This window comes from Budorcas taxicolor, chromosome 8 (genome assembly GCF_023091745.1).
Source record: "Budorcas taxicolor isolate Tak-1 chromosome 8, Takin1.1, whole genome shotgun sequence".
Classification (NCBI taxonomy): domain Eukaryota; kingdom Metazoa; phylum Chordata; class Mammalia; order Artiodactyla; family Bovidae; genus Budorcas; species Budorcas taxicolor.
In genome coordinates this window covers 64228762-64254164 of record NC_068917.1, presented here as the reverse complement: position 1 = coordinate 64254164, position 25403 = coordinate 64228762, and the positions used below count along the sequence as shown (strand labels likewise).

General features: G+C 33.9%; 1 protein-coding gene across 1 annotated transcript in view; it reads right to left on the bottom strand.

Annotated features, from left to right (window-relative positions):
* The window catches only part of ZCCHC7 (zinc finger CCHC-type containing 7), a 247885-nt gene that overhangs the window by 10599 nt on the left and 211883 nt on the right, over positions 1 to 25403 (bottom strand). The window contains exon 6 of the mRNA XM_052645215.1: positions 22270 to 22305. Coding sequence (XP_052501175.1) covers positions 22270 to 22305 — 36 coding nt within the window. The remainder of the gene's footprint in view (positions 1 to 22269; positions 22306 to 25403) is intronic.

The following is a 25403-nucleotide window of genomic DNA, read 5'->3' as shown; positions in this document are numbered from 1 at the left end:
AGTGAGTAGTAGTGTCAACAACTGATTGAGAAAAGGTAGGAAAACAGGGCAGAGTCAATTTAGAGGGAAAGATGATCAAGTCTGTTTTGGATGTTGAGCATCTAGGTTGAGACAGATGTCCACCAGGAAGTTATCTGTTTTAAGATAAGGTTTAGGAAACATGTTCTGAGCTAAAGGTTAGATCTGAAAGTAAGTTACACAACAGCTAAGGCTGAAATGACCAGAGTGTTCAGAATCACCACAGCCAGTTGAACAGCAGTGAGCTGAAGATGGAACCCCTGAGCACAGCAACACAAGAGGGGCAGGCAGAAAAGCCTATGACAGACAAAGGAGGAGAGGTTAAAGAACACAGAGCCACAGAGACAACAGTCATATACCTCAGAGTAGTTCCAAGATGGATGAACTGATCTATGATGTCAAACATAGCAGAGAGGCCTAGTGAGATTAGAACTGAGAAACACCCATGAGATTTGTCATTGTTCATGGATAATCTCATTGTGAGAACTCTGGAATCTGCAGGAAGGTAGAGAGAATAGAAGGCAATGAGTGAAGAAGATGCACTCAAAGGTGGTAGAACTACAAAGAAGAGCAAGGAAATGATAACCCACAAAAGCCAGGATGGTGATTACTTCCTGTGGGGAGAGAATAGAGCACAGAGGGTTTCAGGGTAGTGGTAATTTTCTATTTTTGAACACACTGGTGTCATATGACTTGAATGGAAGTTATGTAACTAAGTACTGTACACATATGTTTGATGCACTTTTCAGGACATATATTACATTTCATAATAAAAAATGTCTAAAAAATGAATGGAAGTTGAAGAAATGTGGAGAGTAGGTGAAAGTGAAAGTCGCTCAGTTGTGTCCTACTCTTTGCAACCCCATGGACTCCATGGAATTCTCCAGGCCAGAACACTGACGTGGGTAGCCTTTCCCTTCACCAGGAGATCTTCCCAACCCAGGGATCCAACCCAGGTCTCCCACATTGGAGGTGGATTCTTTACCAGCTAAGCCACAAGGGAAGCCTGGAGAGTAGGTATATATTGCTTTATAAAGCATATACAAGAAGGGGCAAAATAAGATCAGTCAGGACCAAGGGAGAGGATTTGGCAGAGTTTGTTACTAGAATGCAAGAGATTTGAACACGTGAGAAAGCTAGTAGAGATGGAGAAGTTCAAGACACAGAGAATGGATAGAGAGAGCAAAACTCCTGAAAAGGCAGGGGCTTTAAATAGGAGAAAAAACTAATTCCCCCCATATTTTTGGAGACTGGATAGATGACAATAAACTTGAATAAGTTTATTTCTTGTATTCTTTATTGGGTGCCAACAAGAGTGCCAACTAATTGGCCTGCCAACTAATTTTGTTATTTAATGTGTCAAATAGGTAGATTGTGGATGTTTTATTTTCTTGATATACGAAAATAAACTATAGGTTATAAAAATAACCTTCTTCAAACAACTTTACTTTTAGCTCCTGTTTCCTAAAATGAAAAACTGGAGGATAACAGTAACCTGAAAGATGCTTTCTACTCAAAACACAAAACGGAATTTACAACTTCAGCTATTACAAATTGGGATATAATAAAAAACACAACCAACAAATACATCCTTCAGTGAAAAATGGGGGTCATTAATTAAGACTAGCAAAAAGCCATTAAATACAGTTTTAACAGGTATGCACAGAAGCATGTACCACTCATGCTCAGTGGCTTACAAATCTGTTCAGGTAGCAGAGTGCTAGGAAGACATGAAGTTAGTAAGGAGAAATAATTTTTCCATCTAAAAGATATTATTTGATGTGACATAAAATTTGCAACCATAAGTACATAATGGTTTAAGAGAAAGAAATAAAACCCAAAGAGATGGTACCATGGATGTGAAGGCAGAATGGAGAAGTTGTCAAACACTACAGATGAATCAAATACGACAAAGACTACAAAATCCATTAGATGTGGCAGCCAGGAAGTTGTTGGCAACTGGTGTGAGCAGTTTCATTTGAGAGGCAGAGGCACCAGCCAGATTGTAAGGGGTTTATTACAAGTAGGAAGATGCTGAATAACAGAATATAGATGACTTTTTCAAGAAACCACAGTGTGTATGAGAGAAAAGAAGGGGACGAGCAGAGCAAAATCTAAGTTCATTGATGCCTCCATCAGTGACAATTATCAGAGTGTGAGGCACGTGGCATGAGCATCTGTATATACTTTCCTTAAACCACACAAAAGATAATTATTGAGTGCCTAATACATGCCAGATATTGCTCTAAGATTAACTAATGGACAAGAGAAAAATCAAATAAATAACCTAACTTTACACCTAACGCAACTAGAAAAAGAAGAAATGAAGCACCCCAGGGTTAGTAGAAGGAAAGAAATCATAAAAATTAGGGCAGAAATAAATGAAAAAGAAACAAAGGAGACTACAACCAAAATCAACAAAACTGGTTCTTTGAGAAGATAAATAAAATAGACAAACCATTAGCCAGACTCATCAAGGAAAAAAGGGAGAAGGATCAAACGAACAAAATTAGAAATGAAAATAGAGAAATCACAACAAACACAGAAATATAAAGGATCATAAGGGACTACTATCAGCAACTATATGACAATAAAATGGACAACTTGGAAGAAATGGACGAATTCTTAGAAAAGCATAACCTTCCAAAACTGAAATAGGAAGAAATAGAAAATCTTAACAGACCCATCACAAGCACGGAAATCAAAACTGTAATCAAAAATGTTCCAACAAACAAAAGCCCAGGACCAGATGGCTTCACAGGTGAATTCTACCAAAAATTTAGAGAAGAGCTAACACCTATCCTACTCAAACTCTTCCAGAAAATTGCAGAGGAAGGTAAAATCCCAGACTCATTCTATGAGGCCACCATCATCTTAATACCAAAACCAGACAAAGATGCCACACACACCAAAAGAAAACTACATGCCAATATCACTGATGAACATAGATGCAAAAATCCTTAACAAAATTCGAGCAAACAGAATCCAACAACATATTAAAAAGATCATACATCATGACCAAGTGGGCTTTATCCCAGGGATGCAAGGATTCTTCAATATTCGCAAATCAATCAATGTGATACACCACATTAACAAATAAAAGATAAAAACCACATGATTATCTCAATAGATGCAGAGAAAGCCTTTGACAAAATTCAACACCCATTTATGATCCAAACTCTCCAGAAAGCAGGCATAGAAGGAACATAACTCAACATAATAAAAGCCATAAATGATAAATCCACAGCAAACATCCTCAATGGTGAAAAACTGAAAGCATTTCCCCTAAAGTCAGGAATAAGACAAGGGTGCTCACTCTCACTACTACTATTCAACACAGTTTTGGAAGTTTTAGCCACAGCAATCAGAGAAGAAAAAGAAATAAAAGGAATCCAGATTGGAAAAGAAGAAGTAAAACTCTCACTGTTTCCAGATGACATGATCCTCTACATAGAAAACCCTAAAGACTCCACCAGAAAATTACTAGAGCTAATCAATGAATATAGTAAAGTTGCAGGATATAAAATGAACACACAGAAATCTCTTGCATTCCTATACACTAACAATGAGAAAACAGAAAAAGAATTAAAAAAGAATCCCATTCACTATTGTGACGAAAGAATAAAATACTTAGGAATAAATCTACCTAAAGAAACAAAAGACCTATATATAGAAAACTATAAAACACTGATGAAAGACATGAAAGAGGACACAAATAGATGGAGAAATACACCATGTTCATGGATTGGAAGAATCAATATAGTAAAAATGAGTATATTACCCAAAGCAATCTATAGACTCAATGCAATCCCTATCAAGTTACCAACAGTATTTTTCACAGAACTAGAACAAATAATTTCACAATCTGTATGGAAATACAAAAAGCCTTGAATAACCAAAGCAATCTTGAGAAAGAAGAATGGAACTGGAGGAATCAACCTGCCTGACTTCAGACTACACTACAAAGCTACAGTCATCAAGACAGTATGGTACTGGCACAAAGACAAAAATATAGATCAATGCAACAAAATAGAAAGCCCAGAGATAAATCCACACACCTATGGACATCTTCTCTTTGACAAAGGAGGCAAAAATATACAATGGAAAAAAGACAATCTCTTTAACAAATGGTGCTGGGAAAGCTGGTCAACCACTTGTAAAAGAATGAAACTAGAACACTTTCTAATACCACACACAAAAATAAACTCAAAATCTATTAAAGATCTAAATGTAAGACCAGAAACTATAAAACTGCCAGAGGAAAATGTAGGCAAAACACTCTCTGACATAAATCACAAGCAAGATCCTCTATGACCCACCTCCCAGAGTAATGGAAATAAAAACAAAAACAAACAAATGGGATCTAATTAAACTTAAAAGCTTTTGCACAATGAAGGAAACTACAAGCAAGGTGAAAAGACAGCCTTCAGAGTGGGAGAAAATAACAGCAAATGAAGCAACTGACAAAGAATTAATCTCAAAAATATATAAACAGCTCATGTAGCTCAATACTAGAAAAATAAATGATCCAATCAAAAAATGGGCCAAAGAACTAAACAGACATTTCTCCAAGGAAGACATATAGATGGCTAACAAACACATGAAAAAATGCTCAACATCACTCGTTATCAGAGAAATGCAAATCAAAACCACAATGAGGTACCATCTCACGCCGGTCAGAATGGCTGCTATCAAAAAGTCTACCAACAAAAATGCTGGAGAGGGTGTGGAGAAAAAGGATGCTCTTACACTTGTTGGTAGGAATCCAAACTAGCACAGCCACTATAGAGAAGAGTGTGGAGATTCCTTAAAAAATTGGAAATAGGACTGCCTTATGACCCAGCAATCCCACTGTCAGGCATACACACCGAGGAAATCAGAATTGAAAGAGACACATGTACCTCAATGTTCATCGCAGCACTGTTTATAATAGCCAGGACATGGAAACAACCTAGATGTCCATCAGCAGATGAATCGGTAAGAAAGTTGTAATACATACACACAATGGATTATTACTCAGCTATTAAAAAGAACACATTTGAATCAGCTCTAATGAGGTGGATGAAACTGGAGCCTATTATACAGAGTGAAGTAAGTCAGAAAGAAAAACACCAATACAGTATATTAATACATATATGTGGAATTTAGAAAGATGGCAATGACGACCCTATATGCGAGACAGCAAAAGAGACACAGATATAAAGAACAGAATTTTGGACTTTTGGGAGAAGGTGAGGGTGGGATGATTTGAGAGAGTAGCACTGAAACATGTATATTACCATATGTGAAATAGATTACCAGTCCAAGTTTGATGCATGAAACAGGGCACTCGAGGCTGGTGCACCGGGACAACTCAGAGGGATGGGATGGGGAAGGAGGAAGGAGGGGGGTTCAGGATGGGGAACAGGTGTATACCTGTGGTGGATTCATGTTGATGTATGGCAAAACCAATACGATATTGTAAAGTAATTAATCTCCAATTAAAATAAATAAATTTATATTAAAAAAAAAACAGACTTTTGGACTCTTGGGAGAAGGCGAGGGTGGGATGATTTGAGAGAATAGCACTGAAACATGTATAGTACCATATGTGAAATAGATTACCAGTCCAAGTTCGATGCATGAAACATGGCACTGAAGGCTGGTGCACTGGGACAACCGAGAGGGATGGGATGGGAGGGAGGTGGGTTCAGGATGGGGGATACATGTACACCCGTGCTGATTCATGTCAATGTATGGCAAAAACCAGCACAATATTGTAAAGTAATTAGCCTCCAATTAAAATAAATAATTTTTTTTAAAAGAGTAGCTAATGGAGCAGTGAGCAAGACAAAAATTGCTACTCGCATCTCCAGTGGTGAAAGACAGATAAAACCAAGAATACACATTCATGGAGAGTATCAGATAGTAATAAATGGTATATAGGCAATTAAAATTTTATGTAAATGAGTCATTGGTGGTGGCTCAGAGTATGGGGGAACGCTAACTGCGAAGGTCATTTCTCATAATAACCCCACCAAGTATGTGATGACTGGGGAAATAGCATTTTAGGCCTAAGGCATGCAAAGTCCTGAGGTGAGCATAAACTTGCTATATTTGAGTATCTGAAAAATATCTATAACTTGGAAGTGTGGTAGGTGAAGGAAAATTGGGAAAAAAGGAGGTTCTAGAGGTGAAAAGGGACCAGATCATAAATGAGGGTGAAAAGCGTTGGATTTAAGTGGCACGGGAAGCTAGTGTGAAGCTAATGGTAGGTACTCAACAACTAACTAGTAACTGTTAGCACAGACTATAGTCAATGATAGCATAATCCATCCCCCAAATAATAAATGTTCTCTGGAAAACTTATCTATGTTTAAAAGTTTCTCTGTGTCTGTGTAGATACATGACAATTTATCTCTGAGCCAAGATTTCTAGATTCATTCATGGGAAGGAAAATACTCTCGCTTATATTTATTTCACTGAGCAAAGGTTCCACTGGTTCAAATCCTATGCAAAAGGATAAGGAAGTAATTATGAGGGGACTTGATGAGAACCAAATTAGCAAGTATATCCAGACATTGGAACTTGACTGGTATGGATACAAGCAGGGACTTCCTCATATGCAGGGGCACCTACCTGTACCCCTTACAATACTTCTGGCTTCTCCCTGGGAGTACAGAACACAAAGAAAGTCACACTACAACACAACTCTTCAGTGGTTCATTCCTGTCACTTCCTCTCAGAGTAGAGGCCACAGTGCCCTGGATCCCCTTTTCCTATGTCACCCTTTAATATACTAAACTGGTTATTCATTATTATATGCCTCTCTATTCCTAGAATGCAAGATGCTAAGGACAGAGATCTTCATCTAGTCCACTCTGCATCCCTATGCCAAGATTCTAGAGTAAGTTGGCAAACCATGGCTGGCAGGCCAAATCTGGCCCACTGCCTGTTGTGTATGGGCCAAGAATGATTTTAACATTTTAAAATAGTTTAGCACTTTTAAACCACTGGGAGTGGTTAAGACTCCGTGCTTCCACTGCAGGGGACACGGGTTTGATCCCTGGCTGGGGAAAGAAGATCCCCCATGCTGCATGGTGCAGCCAAAAATAATAATATATTTATTAAATGCATTAATAAATAAATAATACATTTTGATGGCCTCTCAGATTTGCATATATATATCCAAACTGATCAAACTGTACACTTTAAATATGTGATGGTTACTGAAATTTAATTATATTTTAGTGAAGTTGAAAGAAATAAAAAATTAGAAAGGGATAATATTAAATCCATTTTAGGAGAGAGGTCTGTAATAAAAAACACATTTTTAGAATAGAAAAAATAAACGGTTTAAAAATCTTTAAAAAAGAATATTTTGTAAGATGTGAAAATTATACACAATTCAAAATTCAATGTCTCTAAGTCAAGTTTTATTGGACCACAGCCAGGCTGCTTTTCATGCTATACGGATAGAACTATGACAGAGACCAGGGACTGGCCTACAAAGCTAAAATATTTACTATCTGGCTCTTGACAAAAAAAAAAAGTCTCCCAATATCTCACCTAGAACACAGCACAGGCTCAATAAATACCTGGTGAATGAATAGATGTTACAGCCTCCAAAATTTTAGAAAGTGACAATGAATTATGCAGCCAATAAAACTATTTAAAGTAGACATGAATACTGAAACTCTGCTACTGATTGCGGATACACAGCAAAAGCTCAATGGAATTTCTCTGAGTTTACTTTATTGCTTAAGTTTGAGGAAATTGCAGAGTACCAATGCTGCTCTGTCTGTCTGCAGCACTCTTCCCCCAGACAAGCATGGTTAATTACGCTCCTTTCCCTCCTTCAAGTCTTGGCTCAGATGTCATTTTCTTAGTACGGCCCTCCTGACCGCCCTATTTAACACTGCTAGCTCCCTCCAATTCGTGTTCCCTATCCTGTTTCACTACTTTTTTTTTTAAAACTCCAAGGTACTCACTATATCTGACACCTCTACTGTTTACTTATTTGGTTTGCCTGTCCCCTAACTTGCAGGGATGTTGTCTGTTTTTTTGTTCAGTGTTTTACCCTCGCTCCTGGAACAGGCCCAGGTGTATAGTAGGAGTTCACTAAGTATTAATAAATTAATAATCAGATAATGCATGTGTAAGCATCCAATACATTTTAGTTATTTTTAATAGTCTGGATACTTTGGGAAATAATATTAATTTTTTTGTATCATTAAGGGAGAACTCATAAAATTATGCTTTGATATATTAAAAAGGCTGAAAAAATTAATACAGCTTCATAAGCTCTCATACTTCACCTTGAGGGTGAGTGATGTACTCTGGCAGAACCAGGAAGGAATTAGTAATACAAAGAGAATAGGAATCAGTCATAGTACCAGGAACAGAGAAATCCTTCTAATCAAGATTTTGAAATCATGTTTAATGTTGACACTTATTTTATTTTGAAAGTAATCTCATTCAAAAAGCTTCATATTTAGTCCCACTGTTCATTTATGCCCCTGGATGAATGCAAACATCTGAATGTTCATTCATCTGAATAATATCACTAGTTAAAAACTTCTATTATTATAATAAAAAAAGCAACAGTATTTATATCGTGCTATGGAAATTCAAACTTTTGCAATAATTAATTAGTAAATGACATGACAAATGCTATCTGCTGCTATTATGTACTAGGACTTAATAGGAATGAAATCAGCCTAGATCTTACCTAATTAGAGAACATTACTGTATTAGAAAATACAGTACTGAAAACTCAATAATGATTTCCAGTAGACAAGTTTTCATACTATGACCTAACAAAAATCTTACAGCTCTTTAAAGTGTTAGAAATAGAAATCTGTTACTCAATACTTCTGCCTTGGAGCATGTCTTTATTTTTAATTAACGGTAAAGGTCCAATTTAAAGCAGAATGTGTCAACTGATTAGCTCTAAGTTCAAAGTTCCGTCATACATGTCTATATTGCAGACAAAAAGTTAAATGCAAGGGAGTGAATGTAGTTTTTTAGAACTTTTTTTAAAGTTAAAAGATTTACCTAAAGACTGACCCACTGGATAAGCAAACTAACTATTTATGAAAGCAGTTTTGTTTTTGTTTTTTTGGTTACAGACATTTAAATAATCTGTATTTGTAGGGTGATATCTTGGAGATTACTTTACCATCAATATATAGAAGTAATAACCTGGTAGATAGCATTACCTATGAAAGGTCCATCCCATCTGCTATTCTTGCTAAAAGCTTTTCATGCACCAGTAAACTCAGTAAATATCAGAAGATAAAGCATAAGCCTACCACACCAAGGATTTACTCCTAATGTCTCCTCAAAGTGCAGCCCGATGCAACGATTACAAATGATTTTCTTCTAATGTCATTTTACATAACCCTTTTTTCTGCATGAGTAGTTAGTGTGGAATGAATGAATGAATGCCATTAAAACAGTTAATCATTATCTGGGACACTGGCCTTACTCCCTTCACTACCAGGAATCTCCATGACAAAGGCCAAGAGATCAAACCGCCAGAGCTGCCTCAGTATCCTATTTCTAACAGTAATTTTTTATGCAAATGAACCTGCTGGGGATCTCCCTCTGTGACCTTGGGCTGCCCTTATCTAGACTGACTTTGATCCAATGAGGGCTTGTATCTAGTTGAAGCTCATTACTATATAGGATCTGCAATCAATTTCATTAATTAAAGGGAATTTTCTACTCCTGTGAATGCAAAATAGACTTATTTTTATAATCATACATATGCTTAAAGATTAGACTGTTTTTATTAATCTAATTTGTTATATGAATATAGATTAAAAAGCAAATACATTAAGTGCTTGAAGTTAAATATATTCATGACCAAATGTAACACTGAGTAAAGCACTGAGCTTAGCTTCAGTCCTCCTGAACATCTGTATACATACCTCTCAAATCAATTATGCTTTTCATGCTTGAGAACTACCTTATTCTTTCAAAAATATTTCCAATTAATTTATTCTTTTAATAAACTAACAGCTCAAGACTCCTTCCAATATTCATGTATTTTAAAATATCCAACTCAAGTAATCAAATAGGATTTGTCAAGAAAATGTTCCAACAACACGAAAGCTTGCCCACATAGTCAAAGTCCACTAGTTGAAGTGACCTAATGGCATGAATTTCACATTTGGACAGAACAAAAGTTGGAATTTAAAACATACTTCTCCCCCAATTTAAAGATAATATTTTTACCACCAACTCTAAAATCAGATATAGTATTCTAAGTATTTTATTTAGTTTTTGAAAAGTAGTCACGGAAAGAATGGATGCCTTCCCTTTCCTTTGGTGTTGTTCACAAAATAAATGCCAACAGAAAAGTAACTGGTATACATTCAAGGAAAATCACAGCTGGTGCCTAAAAGAATCAAAGAAAGACTTTAAAGTTGGGCAAATAGCTTTGCAGTGAACTGAACCAAAGCTGAGTCTGTGAAAAGGCAAAACTGCTTATCCTATAAAGGCTAGTATCTTGTTCTCTGTTTTCAGTGGTTCTCTGGAGTGGGCCCTCACACCTAGCAACCTGAACTCCAGGTCTACTCCACCCACGGTTTGAACAAAACCTTCTATTTGCATACTGTTCTGACAAATATTCATAGTATTATTTCCCTGTGAGAGATTTGGGAAGAAAGTCTCTTCTCAAGCTAAAGGCTTTGAAATTATTTTAAAACAAAGCTTCCTTCATGAAGATTTTTAAGCTTTGTTTTTCCTCAGTGAAAAAAAAGAATTCAATTGTATTCCATCAGACATTGCCATTAATTTCCCTTATCCTAAAAATTCCATTAAAAGCACCATATATAATGACATACCTGTATTTTCGATGTGTTAAAAAAACTATGTCATGTACCCAACAGATTCCCAATCCATTGAGTAATTCCTTAATTAGGCAGATTTTTGAAACATGTATTATGTACACAACAGACCGTAACGTCTCCTTTGGAGCATTTTCTAGTCTATCGGGTGATTACATCATTAAGCCACACATGCTACGTAGAAAAAATCCTTATGAAAATTCATGAAAAAATGTACAGCACATCATTAGCATGCAGCAGACGTGTATGCTTTTGATATTTTCTCTGTTAAAAAAAAACTACATGAAGTAATTAGTCCAGGTCATGAAAACATGAGAAAGGTACCAGACACTGGTGAAAATGAAAATTGCAAAAAAAAAAAAAAAAAAAAAAATTTGCATCTCTCATGGTTAAGCGGAGAGTAATAATAGAGCAATTTCCTTTATTGGAAGATGAATTCTAAAACAGTGTTCATTTGAACTGTAACAAATAAAGTGTGTTGCTTTATTCTGATTGGAAATTTGATTTGAAATTTCCTATGTACACATAACTTCCTCCCTATCCCTCTTTTGGATACTCTTAAGTTTTATAAGCCAATGGGTTGAAGGCGGCAAATAACCAGTGTGGCAAGACCATTAAGTATTCAAGTCCTTGAAGTACTGTATGTTTATATACTTATATCTTTATTTTATGTAGCCTACAGTGTAAGGGATTACATGACTGTATCTTTTTCAAGTCAAAACTACACTACAGTAATAAGGACAGAGGTAAACAGTTGGTATAACTCCCAACCAGATAATATATTCACAATGTTAAGTGTTAGGCAAAATCTAACAGACAATATATTTGAAGACTAAAATGAATGAAGCATAAGTTTTATAAAGAGCTATTAAATTTATTAATTTATGGTTTTTCCTTTTGTAAATGACATTCTAACCCTACTTGACCTTCCCCCAAAAAAACCAACAACAAAAAAGAAAACCTCAGTAAGCAGAGAACAATGAACATATGCAAGACAGTAAGGATCACAGTAATTTACCCCTCTGAATGCTCCAAATCTTCATGGCTTAAAAAGCATCCCAATTTTCTCCAAAGGCAGTGGCATTTATTCACTGGGCCATAGCTAATTTTACATGGAATGCAAAAATGTTAGTTTAAGTTTAATTTACCACCCTATTTAAATATTTCCAATGTAGCTCTCAAACTGCAGAGCTATCCCTCCGTCTATTTTAATTTTAAAGTAAGTTAGCAAAGGCTTCTTTCTTAATCCCCAGAGACTACCTACGTAGTGACACAAATGCACAAATTTATGACAGCAACATAAATGCTCTTCTGAAGTAATGTGCAACATTAAGTGAAAATCGTTTCCTGGAAAGATATTATAGGTATCTATATTTTATTTGCCATCTTAAACATATCTGGGTCTTTATGGCCTTATTTTAAAAATGTATTTCCTTTTTATATTTCCTGGTGCAAATGGACTGCATAAATAAGCAATGTGCTATGAGGCTTCAGACCAGCCGATAAAACCTTTCAATTTTCATGCCAGCTTCTTCTTTTGTAATTCAAATCCGCCTGGAAACTGGCAGCTCTGAAAACTGAAACAAGCACTGCCACAAATACCTTGTAATGCTATCGACCTTGTCTGCCCATGCAGTGAGAAAGGGGGATGCGTATGTGTCTGCAGCCATCCAGATAACACAACTCATTTTTTTTGGGGGGTGGGGGGTGGGGTGGGGTGGGGATAACAGAAGCCAGCCCCAGACTGTGCACCAAAAGCAGTCATTACCAGTCGTGCTGGAGAATAAGTCTCTTCAAAATACACAGTGCATTTAAAAACCATATATGAGGCTGAGCCACTGCTGTCATTACCAATTTTAATTTAGCTCCTTCAGTTTGCCAGGCAGATAAACTCTTTAGTGCTGTTTTTTAATCTATTTGCCACATTTTATGTTTAAGATTATAGTAATATGGACAGGAGAAGGAATCACTTTTAGCGGAAATAAAGAAATAGATCCGCTTATCAGCGCCCATCAGAAAGTTCATTAATCAGCTGGGCTTTGTGCCCTCTAAATTGAAAGGTTAAATAATCCTCTCAGGAATATTTCTCAGCCCCTCCGCCAATTGTCCGGAGAGGAGCTGCCATTCATAGCACGCGGGATCGGTAACAGGGTATCTTACCACTGTTTGGACCCCAAACAATGATGGACAAATGGCCTGGTTTACAAAGAACCTTTTAGTACACGGATGGAAAAGGACCACAAGCTTTGATGAAGGGTGGAGGGATGAGGAGGGCGTGGAGACAGGATGTGGGGGGAAGGGAAAGAGAAGAACACATACATGTGTGAATCCATTGATATTTAATGTGAATGTTTACTGGGGTAGATTATAAAACACAGAAACCACATTAATATACATCTTCCAACCACATGCAGTGCTTAACATATTCAAATCTGCCTATATATTTTGCATATAATTGCATATAAACTATCCCACTGAAAAACTGTAGAATAATAGAACCACAGCTTTATTATATTTATTAGCTAATACACAGGGGATCCAAATAAGCCCCGAGATTCTCATTTTTGTCATAACTTCACATGACTTACAACACATACTTCTTCCCCTGCTGATAGCCCACCCATGCTTATCCTACTGAAATACTCTTAGCCACCAGCCACAAAGGTAGAGAATTCCACAGCAGTAAGTACCTCCTTAAAGCGGGAGAAGTAATGCTTTTACAATATGTTCTATCTTAGCTCCTGCTTGTCCTAAAATAAAGAATATGGAATAGGAATGCTCTTTGAAAGACTATCAATCACATCCATTGAGGAAGTGTTTTAATTTTTTGTTGTCCTTTCTGCTGGACCTATATGAGAATATGGGTGGGAGTCTTCAGAACAACTGACCAAGCTCTTATAATTCAGTATTTCACTGTGAAATCAGGCTGGTTTCTGGCATCAGTCATATGAAGGCACAGGAAGCAGTTTTACCTGAAGGGCAAAAATTGATGTGCTATTTTGCTTCATTTTTTATCTGATTAACATAAACTCTCTAGCTTTGGTAGAAAGTATTATAATTGCTTATGAGAGATAACTATATTCAGACGACACTGATGTTACCACTTAAGAATTATACATTTATTAACAATGTGTTTTTTCAAAATGATACCATTTTATCTTTGTAATGGTACACATTCTATATCATCATTTTCACTAAGAGAGGGAGTAAATATGTTTGTGATCTACTCTTAAAAAGTCTTTATAATGATTTTCAGGCAAATCAAATTAAGAAAATAATCTGCTATATTTAATTCAAAGTTACCTATGTTTCTAGAAAAGATGAACATAACTAGAAAATGAAAACTGAGATAAATAATTTTAAGAAAAGACACTGCTTATGGGGATTTCATTTCAACAGCTCTAAAGAGGAAACATTTTAGGAGACAGACATGAAAAGGGTTATTAAGACTTTAAAATACATAATCTGAGTCCAGTGTTTTATTTCTACAGGAGTGAGTCATCTGTGGGATGGCTGTATTGGATATAGGCTGTTGAACATAGGCTGTTGAACACAGGCTGTGTGTTAGGTACTGTGCTAAGTACTTTACATTTATTATTTCACAGCATACTTACAACAACCCTAGAGGCTTTATACCCATTTTTCAGATGAAGAAACTGAGGATCTCAAAAGGGAAATATTTTAACTAGGTTTGCACAGCTAAATACAGTTATAACATAAAGTTATAATTTAAACCAAAGTCTGATCCCAAAGCTGGCATTCTTTCCCCTATATTATGATTAAAGCATTTCCTAGTAATTTCCTCAGAAATAAGCCTGCCCTTTCACCCCAATTTTACAGTACATTTTTCTAAAGAGTTTAATATGTGAGAAGGAATATGGTATAAAGACAAATAAATGAAATGTGAGTGATTTAAGAATGAGGGAATTAAGATTTTATTGTATAAATATAGTTAAGGAACAATCCAAAATTTAGTTCCCTTAACTGAAAAGAAATGTGGGATAATCCACAAATACATGTAAAGGAACAATACTTATGTAAAACTGGTATTTATAGACATCGATATACTACAAAATTATAAAGGTGACCTTAAAATCTATTTAAGAGTTAATTCTGTATGAGTTTTGAAAAAGAGGAATTAAAATACTGGGATAGCTTTATTAACAATTGATTTACACAATGAATCCTTTTTACAAAGCTAATATGGATTTCTGAACATTCTTAGTGAATAATTCTTGTTTTTCAAATGTGATCTAGTAGTCTATTGGTATACCAACTAAGGGGGAGATCTACTTTAATTCCGAAGATACTAAAAAAAAATATTTTTGCTCAACTGTCCTCTAAACATGTAGCATTTTTCTTCATATAATAATTTAGATATTTCTAAAAAACCACAGTTGTTGGTCTTGGAGGACCACTGCTGAACTCAAAACAGCTAGAAGAAAATATCTGCAAATATACAAAAATGTAACTCTCATGACTTTCTGGTATGTGAGGATCAAATGGCAAATGAATTCCAAGTCTAAAATCTGGGTTTATCAGCAATCCATTAACTTATAGTAATTAAAGAGATTTTGCTTTTAAAATATTAAACTTAATTCAACCTAAGTTTACAACTGTATCTTATATCATAACAGAAAATATAACACTAGTTGAGAGAGATTATTCATGTCAGTAAGTCAAGGGGTTCTTTCAGGAGCCTTTTCCTGAAGATTAGTCAAATGACTGAACAAAACCTTTAAAGGTTATAGTTGATCATGATTGTGATTAATCGATTCCTAAATAGTTAAGACCTGTTAGGAATTACTGTAATCTACCATGTCATTCACATGCATGACTACTAAAAGGAATGCTTACTACAAATATCACTGGTTCAGTATACTTTTATTCTTGTATTGAAATGTCCAGAGAAGATCATGACAAACTCAATCACCTGGAATATATTTAAGGAATGCATGAACCACCCATTCAAAGCACATATGAATAATAATCACTCAAATATGCTAAAATTGTCCTACCTAATAATTCTATACTCTTAACATGTATTTAACATGACAAAGAATAAGCATTCAACATTTCAGATTTTTAAATTCTAATTTATTATTAAGCTAGGTATTATTGTGCAGTATTAAACTTCATGAATCTTGAAAATTCTCAGGCTCTCTGCTTACATTGACTTTTGTCATATTTGGAACAATATTTCAAAGTGTAGAGCTTCAAAGGAAAACACAATGTAGTCTTCTTTGGGATTATATGAATGATGTATGTTTTTTAAGGAGAAGAAAGAAAATATTTAAAAAATGTTATACATGCTAAAATTATAAATACTTAGAAATTGAGATTTAATTTCAATAAAATTTAAGTATCAAGAAGAAATTGCCTAACTATAATTCCTTTGTAAGTATAAAGGTGAACACACTAAGGAAAAGAAAAAAAGAATAGCAAAAAGCCCAAATGTCATTTTCCATGTTTCTATAATCTTTAGGAGAAACATTTATTAACAGATAAGAAAATATAAACCGCAACAGGTATTTCTTTAAAATTCTAAAATGGAAGTAAAACTTGAAGCCCATATAGTAAATATATGTCTTCTATGTAATAGACTTTGCTCCTAGCCACTAAGGGGCATACAAACAGCACAGTGATGTTTTTTTGTCAGTTGAAGAAAGGAAGTTTATAATAGAGCTTAGATTCAATTAGTTTATTATTAGCAACATGTACTACCTAAAAAAACCAGAAATCACAATAATGGGTGATTAGGACATTAAAGATACTTAGAAAATGACAAAAACACAGCTGTTTCCTGGACAAAATATTCATAAAGAATCTTTTCTAAATTGTGTGAATGCTGCATACTTCTCATTTCTTCTGAAACATTTAAATCTATATTAGAATTATTTTCATAAAGCACTTGATATTATTTAAATATATTAAAACAACTACTCAAAATATGCCATATTGATTCCTCATTTAAAACAAACTAATTTTTGCATTAAAATACTGGAAATCAAGTAAGTTGGGCATTCTCACTGAAGGAGATGACACCTCAATATGCCTTTGACAAAATAAAAATATGAAGGCTCTCTCATGTGCTTTAATAAATAGAAATAAATTATATTCAAATCTAAATAATTTATTCTACTCAAATTCAAAAATAAGTTTGTATATATACAATGTCTAGAGGTCTGATGAAACACTGTGAGAGTAAAAATAACATATGCATTTATAATTCACAACATTCACCTTTTTCCGCCTTCCTATTACAGAAGCTTTCGAAAATTGCTTTTTGATGATTTGGCAAATTGTATTTATTTTTAAATGAATCTCATTTATTGAGATTGATAATTCCAGGTTTCATTTGCTTTGAAATTGCATTTTCCAATTGCTTCCAATGATAAGTTCTAGCAAACGTAGTCCAACATGCTAGTGAAAAAAATCAGTTGACCTACTCTGTAAATGTCGTAATTATCTTTTATACTAAATTCAAAACATGGTTAGATTGAACTAAAAAATTATCAGCAAAATGGTGACACTAAATTCTTTAAGAACAAGGTGAGTGTTTAAGTAAATATTAAAGTACTCATATAAATTTTCCATTTGAAAAACTCAAAATTTTGGTCACTGTACAAATATATTTTCTATCTCTGCTATCAAAATGGAATATTAGAAAATAAGTCATCAATGGTTATTCAGAAAACTCTTTTTATTCAGACACCAAAGCTAACCTGAAACAGAAAGCAGCATGATTTATTTTCTAGTACTACAATGGAAAGATGGCCCTGAGGCACTACAAAACAGCCATGTACCATCTGAGTCCTCAGAGCATAGTACATTCACATTTATGGCAGTGTTCTAGTATTATTAAGGGCATTTTGATAAAAACTAAAACTCCGAAAAATTTTACAGAGATGTAATATCTTAATAACAACACTCAACCATAGTGATTCAAGACACAGAGGAAAGAGCCCTACAATTTAAACAAGAGTATTCCCAGTTCTTAAGGAAGCTGGCAAAGTGAACTGAAAGACCAAAATAAGGGCCTCCAAAATGAATTTATAAAGTCTTAGTTTGTGATAATTTGTATGCCAGGCTTCAAAAAAAAGTATGAAGAAAAAGGTGACAAATAATTCTAAAATAGAGTAAGGCTTAGTTATCACTGTTTGGAAGTATCTGACATTTTAAAACACAGTATGTAACCAGTTCTATTTCCATAGACACACAAACATGGAAGAAAAATCGAAGTCCTAGCACTTGATATCTGCTGTGTGGATGGGGTTCTTGTGGGTTTTACAGTTCTGTTTATGTAGCCAAGAAGCTCTCATTAGGAGATTTAGGATTCCCAATATACAGTCAATGAAGAGAGAGAAAGCGAAAAAGAGAGATTTCTGTCCATGAAAAGAAAAGGTTTTGGCTTGAGGCTGACTTTCTGAATCTCTTTTAACTCTTCATTTTTTTCACATTTTAAGTTAATTAAAATATATTCCATTTTAATATTAGCCAGGTAGAAAACTGTCACCCACCCTAACTGATATCACAATTCCAGGATAAATGCCTATAGCTGTTGCCTCATAAGGAAATTCCACTTTCTTGGTCCTTCCTTCTGGACTATAAAACACAGTCCTAAAGTTAAATTTGAATCTGTTGGCATTTAGGGTTGCCTATTCAATGTATGGCAGAGAATGTTTTAGAGAGTAACATTCAAACTCCCATTTCCATACTGTGAAAATCCAAAGAACACATTTCTAAATTGATGTTTTCAAGGAAGGAGAGAAAACTAAGTGGCAAGATGAAATGATATTGTTAGTGATGGTCCATAAGATACACTCTGGCATTCAATTAGTTCAGGTAAGACTACTATTAATTACTAGTAAACGCAGGTCACAAGCCTTTCCTAGACTAGAAAGGAAGACAGGGAAGCTATTCCTTTCTGTTCCTGTCCCTGAGAGCAAGTATTTTGCTTTTTGAATTCTAGGTATTTCAAACATTATATATAAAGAAACACTCAAAACCTAATTCTTTCAAAAAGGTCACATTTGCTTCCTGTTTAAACTTTTAGTTAAAATAAAAGGTAGCAGGTTGTAACACATTTTAACAATGCACACAAAGAAATCCAAGCACAAAATTAAACATAAAAGATGTATTGTCCTTTTTGGCTCTTAATACATCTGCCCCCCAAACAGCAAACTCCTGGTTACTTTTTAAAGTAAGTAGATTTAAAACAAGACAAAAAAATGTCTAAAACATGTCAAATTATAGCCTCTACTAGTTAAAAATTCTGTTGGTTGTAAAACTCTGTTGGTGGCCATTTTGGCCTGGGATTTTTAATATAAATGAGACTAGAAATGACAGGGGATGGGGGAAGGGACTTTCCTTCTTGAATAGTTAAAGAGGGAAATTTTTAAAATCTAGAATGAGTTATCTACAAGATGAAAAAGAATATTCAAAGTTAGGCTTTACCAAAATCTGAAAATATTACAGAAATTAAAATACAAGAACAGTGCTATATTATTGAAGATTTAAAAAACTTTCTAAATATTTTTTGAAGGAGGTAAATACATAAACTATTCAGAAAAATTATTTAACTGCTAAATAAAAATCATATATTATTCTTTTTCCCATGCAGATCTACAAATTGATAATCTAAAGTCATTAAATATGATATAATTTTATAGCCACTAAATAAATATATAAAGAAAAATGACATGGCCAAATATCTGTTGTAATATGGATATATATACACATAAATATATGTAGTGCCAGAGTTTTATTAGGATGCACCCTTTAGGATGATGGTCTTATTTCTTTTTTCTTTATTAATATAGTGAGTCTAGTCAAGTCTGGTTAAAAAGCTATTATTCAGATATAAGTTATAAAGGAGACTTTATTTGACCTCTCATGAAATTACTAAAAATAGTGAATACTTCTTTAATTTTATTATTTCAGAATGTATTTTAAGGAATTTCTGATTTGATTTCACAGGCTCATTTAAACCAGTCAACTCTACCATCTTTCCTGTGTGTTTGAGAAATAAAACTATGTTTAACCTATAGATTTTTTTTTTAAAGAAAGTGATTCCTGGATAGATCTTAAATTGTAGTAGTTAAACTTGAGATTGTGTACATATCCTTCTATCCTCACTGACTGGCAGTCAGATAAATGCAATCAAAAACTTCTCAAATGTAAACATTTCTAAACTAGATATACAAATCCACTTCTTCCTTTAAAAAAGAAAGCATAGTTCATTCTGAATAAGAAATGGGCATGTTTTGGTTAGAAAAAGAAATTAATCAATGATTATGTGTAGAAATATCCAAATTTAAGAAGATTAGTTTAAATGGCTATATAACAGCAGTTCTAACCTGGGCTTCATTAGTTGGTCACTGCCCTGATTGACGCCACATTCATGTGTGAGGGCTACTATGAGTCAATAGATGGCAGTCCATCGCCTAGTAAAAGAGCTGAAGATGACTAAACTCATCATGTATCTTGCTTTTATTCAAGATTAAATATTGCTTAACTGCACACATTAGGATATTGCCTATATGCATAATTATTTCAGTTGGACTGATGTACACGATTATAAATATACTTGTTTTGCATTTATGCTTACACAGGAAACTAACACTTACTTATTAATTGAAACTTGATAATTTAGAATTGTGATAGTTATTTCAATATTATTTTGAAAAATTAATCATGATCCCAGATTTAAGACAAACTTTTCAAAATGATTTTGTTAAACCTACAGATAGAATATACTGTGATTTCTCCAAAGGCAAATTCATTTTGTTTTTACTTTTTTCTAACTATTCCTTTTACAATTTAGGTCTTTCAAAAGCTACTATATTAAACAAACCTTAAAATATATGTTATACCAAACATTGATTTCTATCCTTCTATGACAGTTATATATATAAAAAAATACAGGTGCAAATAATGAAAAGAATAGTTTTAAAATAGTTATTTCCTACACTTCAAGTTTTCATGATTGGAATTCTCTAACTTATAGGAAAACAGAAAATTAATGCAATGTCATATACATTAGGCTATTACTTCATAAAAATGCTGATGAAAACTTGCTATACAGTTCCAAAGAGTGAAAAGTATAACACATGACTCGATTCCAGTTAAGTTTAGGCTAAGAATTTCACCATAGTGTGTTAGGATAAAAAAAACTGCTACCTATACACAAACATAATGTGTTCATATGCATTATATCTATAACATATATGTGTAATGTGTGTATATGTGTGTGTGCGTGTGCTCACTCACATCTGTGTGTATTTATTTTTGAGTAGGGGATACCACTAAAGAATTTTAACGAAACCCAATTTGGGATTGAGGATGGTAGAGGAATTACAGCTTTCTACCAAGAATCTTTGAACGAAGTAAACAGTGACAACAGAATGTGAAAACAAACCACCTGATGTACTTCTGGGGCTTGTAACAGGCACACTGATAGTCTGAGTCGACTTATTGGTTTGTTTTTACTTCTTAAGAGGAGAGCAGAAAGAAGACATGCTTTGTAAAAACTTTACCGTTTCTATTTTACTATGTCCTCCTACAAACAAAAAACATTTTTTTAGTAAGTTAAACTTTAAAGAACTGCTTTTAAATATACTGCATAACTGTGTAAGTACAAGAGTAATTTTTATTGGTTCTTGCTCAGCACAACATATTTAATATATTAAAAGAAATGACTAGTGGGTCTATGGTGAATTACTGAAATTATTTAAGCAAAATATTAAAAATAAACTGACTCGTAATATTGAGTTTTAGTCAATTTGATTCCACAGCAGACTATGTTTTCTGCTTCTACGTGGCCTAAAATCATTGTAAAAGGAAACCAAAGAATTAAATAACTTGAATGGTATAAAGAAGATATTTATACATTTTGAATAAGTCAAGAAGGGCTTAAGGATATGACAGCTGAATTGTTCTCTGTGAAAGATATACTAGTTTTTTCTAGCTTCACTAAAATATAATGTGTAAAGCTTTCGGTAAAGCCAGAAAAATTATAATGGAACATAGTGTGGATAGTATGCTTGTGGACTGTAGATAATACAACATTTTAAAGACACTGGGTTGCTGGATTACTACTGTTCCTTTTTGCTCCTAGCATACTTTTCCCCTTTAATGAATGTCATCTAGGAAAACTGAGAAATACCATGATGTAATCATTAAATGATGTGAGTAATAAAAAACAATGAAAATCTTTCAAGAACTGGAAAATAAAGGACAGAGTAGTGGGCAGGGGAGAAGAGAAAAAGTATATTATTGCTTTCTCAGTACAAAAATGCTTCAGATGTTTATTATCTTCCAGTAGAAGATGCTTGTCTATATTTTATGGTCAACAGTTCAGAGAAGGGTAAATAGGCTAGGTCTTGGGGAAAATAAAAAAGGTGTTTCTACTCACCGTTAGGTGATACTGCCTCCAGATTTCTGGGCAAGCCTGGAAAATAAAAATATTGATCAGCTGCGAGCATGAAACAAGGTACTTTACAGCCTGTTGGTTTTGGCATAACCCAGCATCCACCGGTGTCGGTCACAGGAAAATAAGAAGCTTAACAGAAAGGGTCTGCATTTCAGCTTCAAAAACCTGGCTAGACAGTTTAATTGAATTTTACACTGGTTTAACACACTCCCTGCCATTGTCAGAAAGCCAGTAACAAAGTTTTCTCTCTCTTTTTTTCTTTTCAGGTTAGAAGTTTTGGGCACTAAGATGTGATTAAGAGCCATAACTCAGTTAAACTGATAAATGAACAGCAGTGTTCAAAAATCAATAAGACTCACCAAGTACACCTTTTAAAAGAACATTTTGAAGCCTGGTAGTATGATAGAAAACAATTTAATAGCAACTACTTTTAAGAAGACTTCACTGTAGTTATACATTTCTGATGTTTTACCTACTCACTTGCTATACTCTATGAAATACATAAAAAAGAACTAAAAAAGCAAAACAAAAGACAGCTTTAAGAATCTATACTCTATACCTTTTCCCATAAAAGTCAAGTCTTCTCCACTGATATATTTATAGAGATATAACTTTAAAAACCCAATAAAACCACAATAATTTTGTAAAAGAGTGATTTACTGAAACCAGAATAGGTAACAACAAAACAAAACAAACAAAAGCAACAGCAACAAAAACCAGTTAGGAGATACTTCCTTATGGACACACATATCTTTCCTTATGCTTAAATTATGACTCTGTTAAAGAGACACATCTTCTAACTAAGTTATTCATGAATAGTTGATCAGTTTATTATTGTCTCAGAAAAAGAACTGTTGAAAACAAAAAATTTTTTCAATAATAACTATAAGATAGCAATGATTTTAACAAATTAAACTACCAAGCTAAGTAAATGGCAATCCTTAAAGTGGATGTGAATTTACAGCTTTTGTTTAAAAATGCATATATACACACACACATATATATATATACACACAAACATATACATATGCATATGCATACATAAAATTAAGAGTGAGTTATATCTTTTTTAAACCTTTATAATCTTTGAAACAATTCTTTACCTAATTTGTCATTCCTCTTTATTTTCAGGGTAGTGATAAAGATAACAAAGATGATTCATACAATCTAAAATATTATGGGCATGGCAATAATTCAGAAAATAACTTTTGAATGGCAAAATCTCTACTAATTATACTGTCATTAGTGATAAAAGTACGTATATTCCAACCATACTGAAAATTTTATCCATTATGTATCTTAAGCTTAACTATCCAATGGAATTTTCTAAAGAAAGGTGTGCAAATTAGACTAATTAGTGGCCAACTTTCCAATTTAAATGTCAGATTCATGTAAACTAAGGTGTCTAACTAAAAAAAGCCACTTATATACAGTAATCTCTGAATGAACAACACTGATCAAAAGCAAACTATTATTAGAAAGTAAAAAGTAGCTTCAGAAGGCAAAGATTCTGTTAGGTACCAAACAACAGATGCAAACTTGTAGGATACAAAAGTTCTTACAGATGTGTGTGTGTGTGTATATGTATACACATATATATTTATGTGTGTGTATGTACACACTTATTTTTATAAACATATTTACACACAAAGATCTGATGTACAAGATACCCTTAAATATTCATTTCCTACCTTCTATCATAAGCTTTTTGCTATGTATATATAATCTGAGTTGGATTACTGTAGAGATAAGCAAGCAGTTATTTATACATTAGTTATGGATAGTTCTTGATTACCACAATGTCCTCAGAATAATACGGTTGAAAAATCGCAATCACTGAGTTGTCATACTCTGGCAGAATGCCACTCTACCATGTGACCTTTTCTTGTGTTGCAGCAATTTGGTAATAAAAGAATTACTTGGTTTTTGAACAATCATCTGATTGTACTGTATATGAAGATGATGCCTGATACAGAAAATTAGTACTAAGAGACATGAAACTTCTTTTCTTTCATTAACAGACAATGCTGTTACAATTTTATAAGCCCTACTTGACTATCTTACAAGTACTTTTACTCAACTTTCCCATACTTGGTTCCATTTTACATTTTCTATATATTTTCATGTAAGGTTAAAAGAAGTAAAAGAAATATTTTACTTAAAACGGGTGCCATTATAAAGTAAGTATCTTTAATTCTAGATATATGACATGTAACTATGTCTCATTAATGAACTCTTAAAATATAAATGTTTCTTGCTTGCTGTAGCTTCAACTTCTTTTACCATTCCTAAGCTACTTTATATATTTTTCTTTTCTTTTTATAATGCCACAGTATGCATATTTATATACTGCATACACATAAAACAGCATATGGAAAAAGCCAAATGAACTTTTTGGCCAACCCAATATATTGCATGGAAAACTTAAGATAAAATGAAGTAAATTCCATAGCAAGAGGATTACTATTACAACTGGAGCATTTAAAAATGTTTATTTAAAAATATTTACAATGAAGTATCGAGATATAAAGGCTAATGGAATGAACTAGAAAGTCCAGAAAAAAATAAAGAAAACGAATGACTGGTCTGCTGCGGAACTTACCTAAGATGAAAATGTAACAAACTACTAAAATACAGTTGTATTTGTTGGTTGTCCTGGTGAGCTCACCTAACTGGCACTTAGATGGATGGCAACCCAAAGGGCCTCCTCAAGCCCCACAACTGAAAGCACACAAAGTATACTTGTACATCTGCTTTAGCAGTGTACTACAGTGTTTGCCAACTTTTGCCCAACTAGTTTTCCCCTCTATTGTATTTTGTATAATAAACCATACATGAATACTGAGTGTTATTATTCATAAAATTCAAAGATGAATCAACACAGTTTGCCACACCAGATGAATTGAGAGAGTTTATATTGTGCATTTCGACCCATATTGAATTTTATCAGGTGCTAATTATTGTTTTACTAGAACAACGGCTTAGTGCATCTGTTGTTTAATTCCCACTTCCCTATTCTCAAATGTGAACATCAAAGAAAATAAAACACTCAATCTTAAACAGCCCCTGACAGCAGACCAAGACTCAAGTGCTCAATAGACAAGGCCCTTGCCACC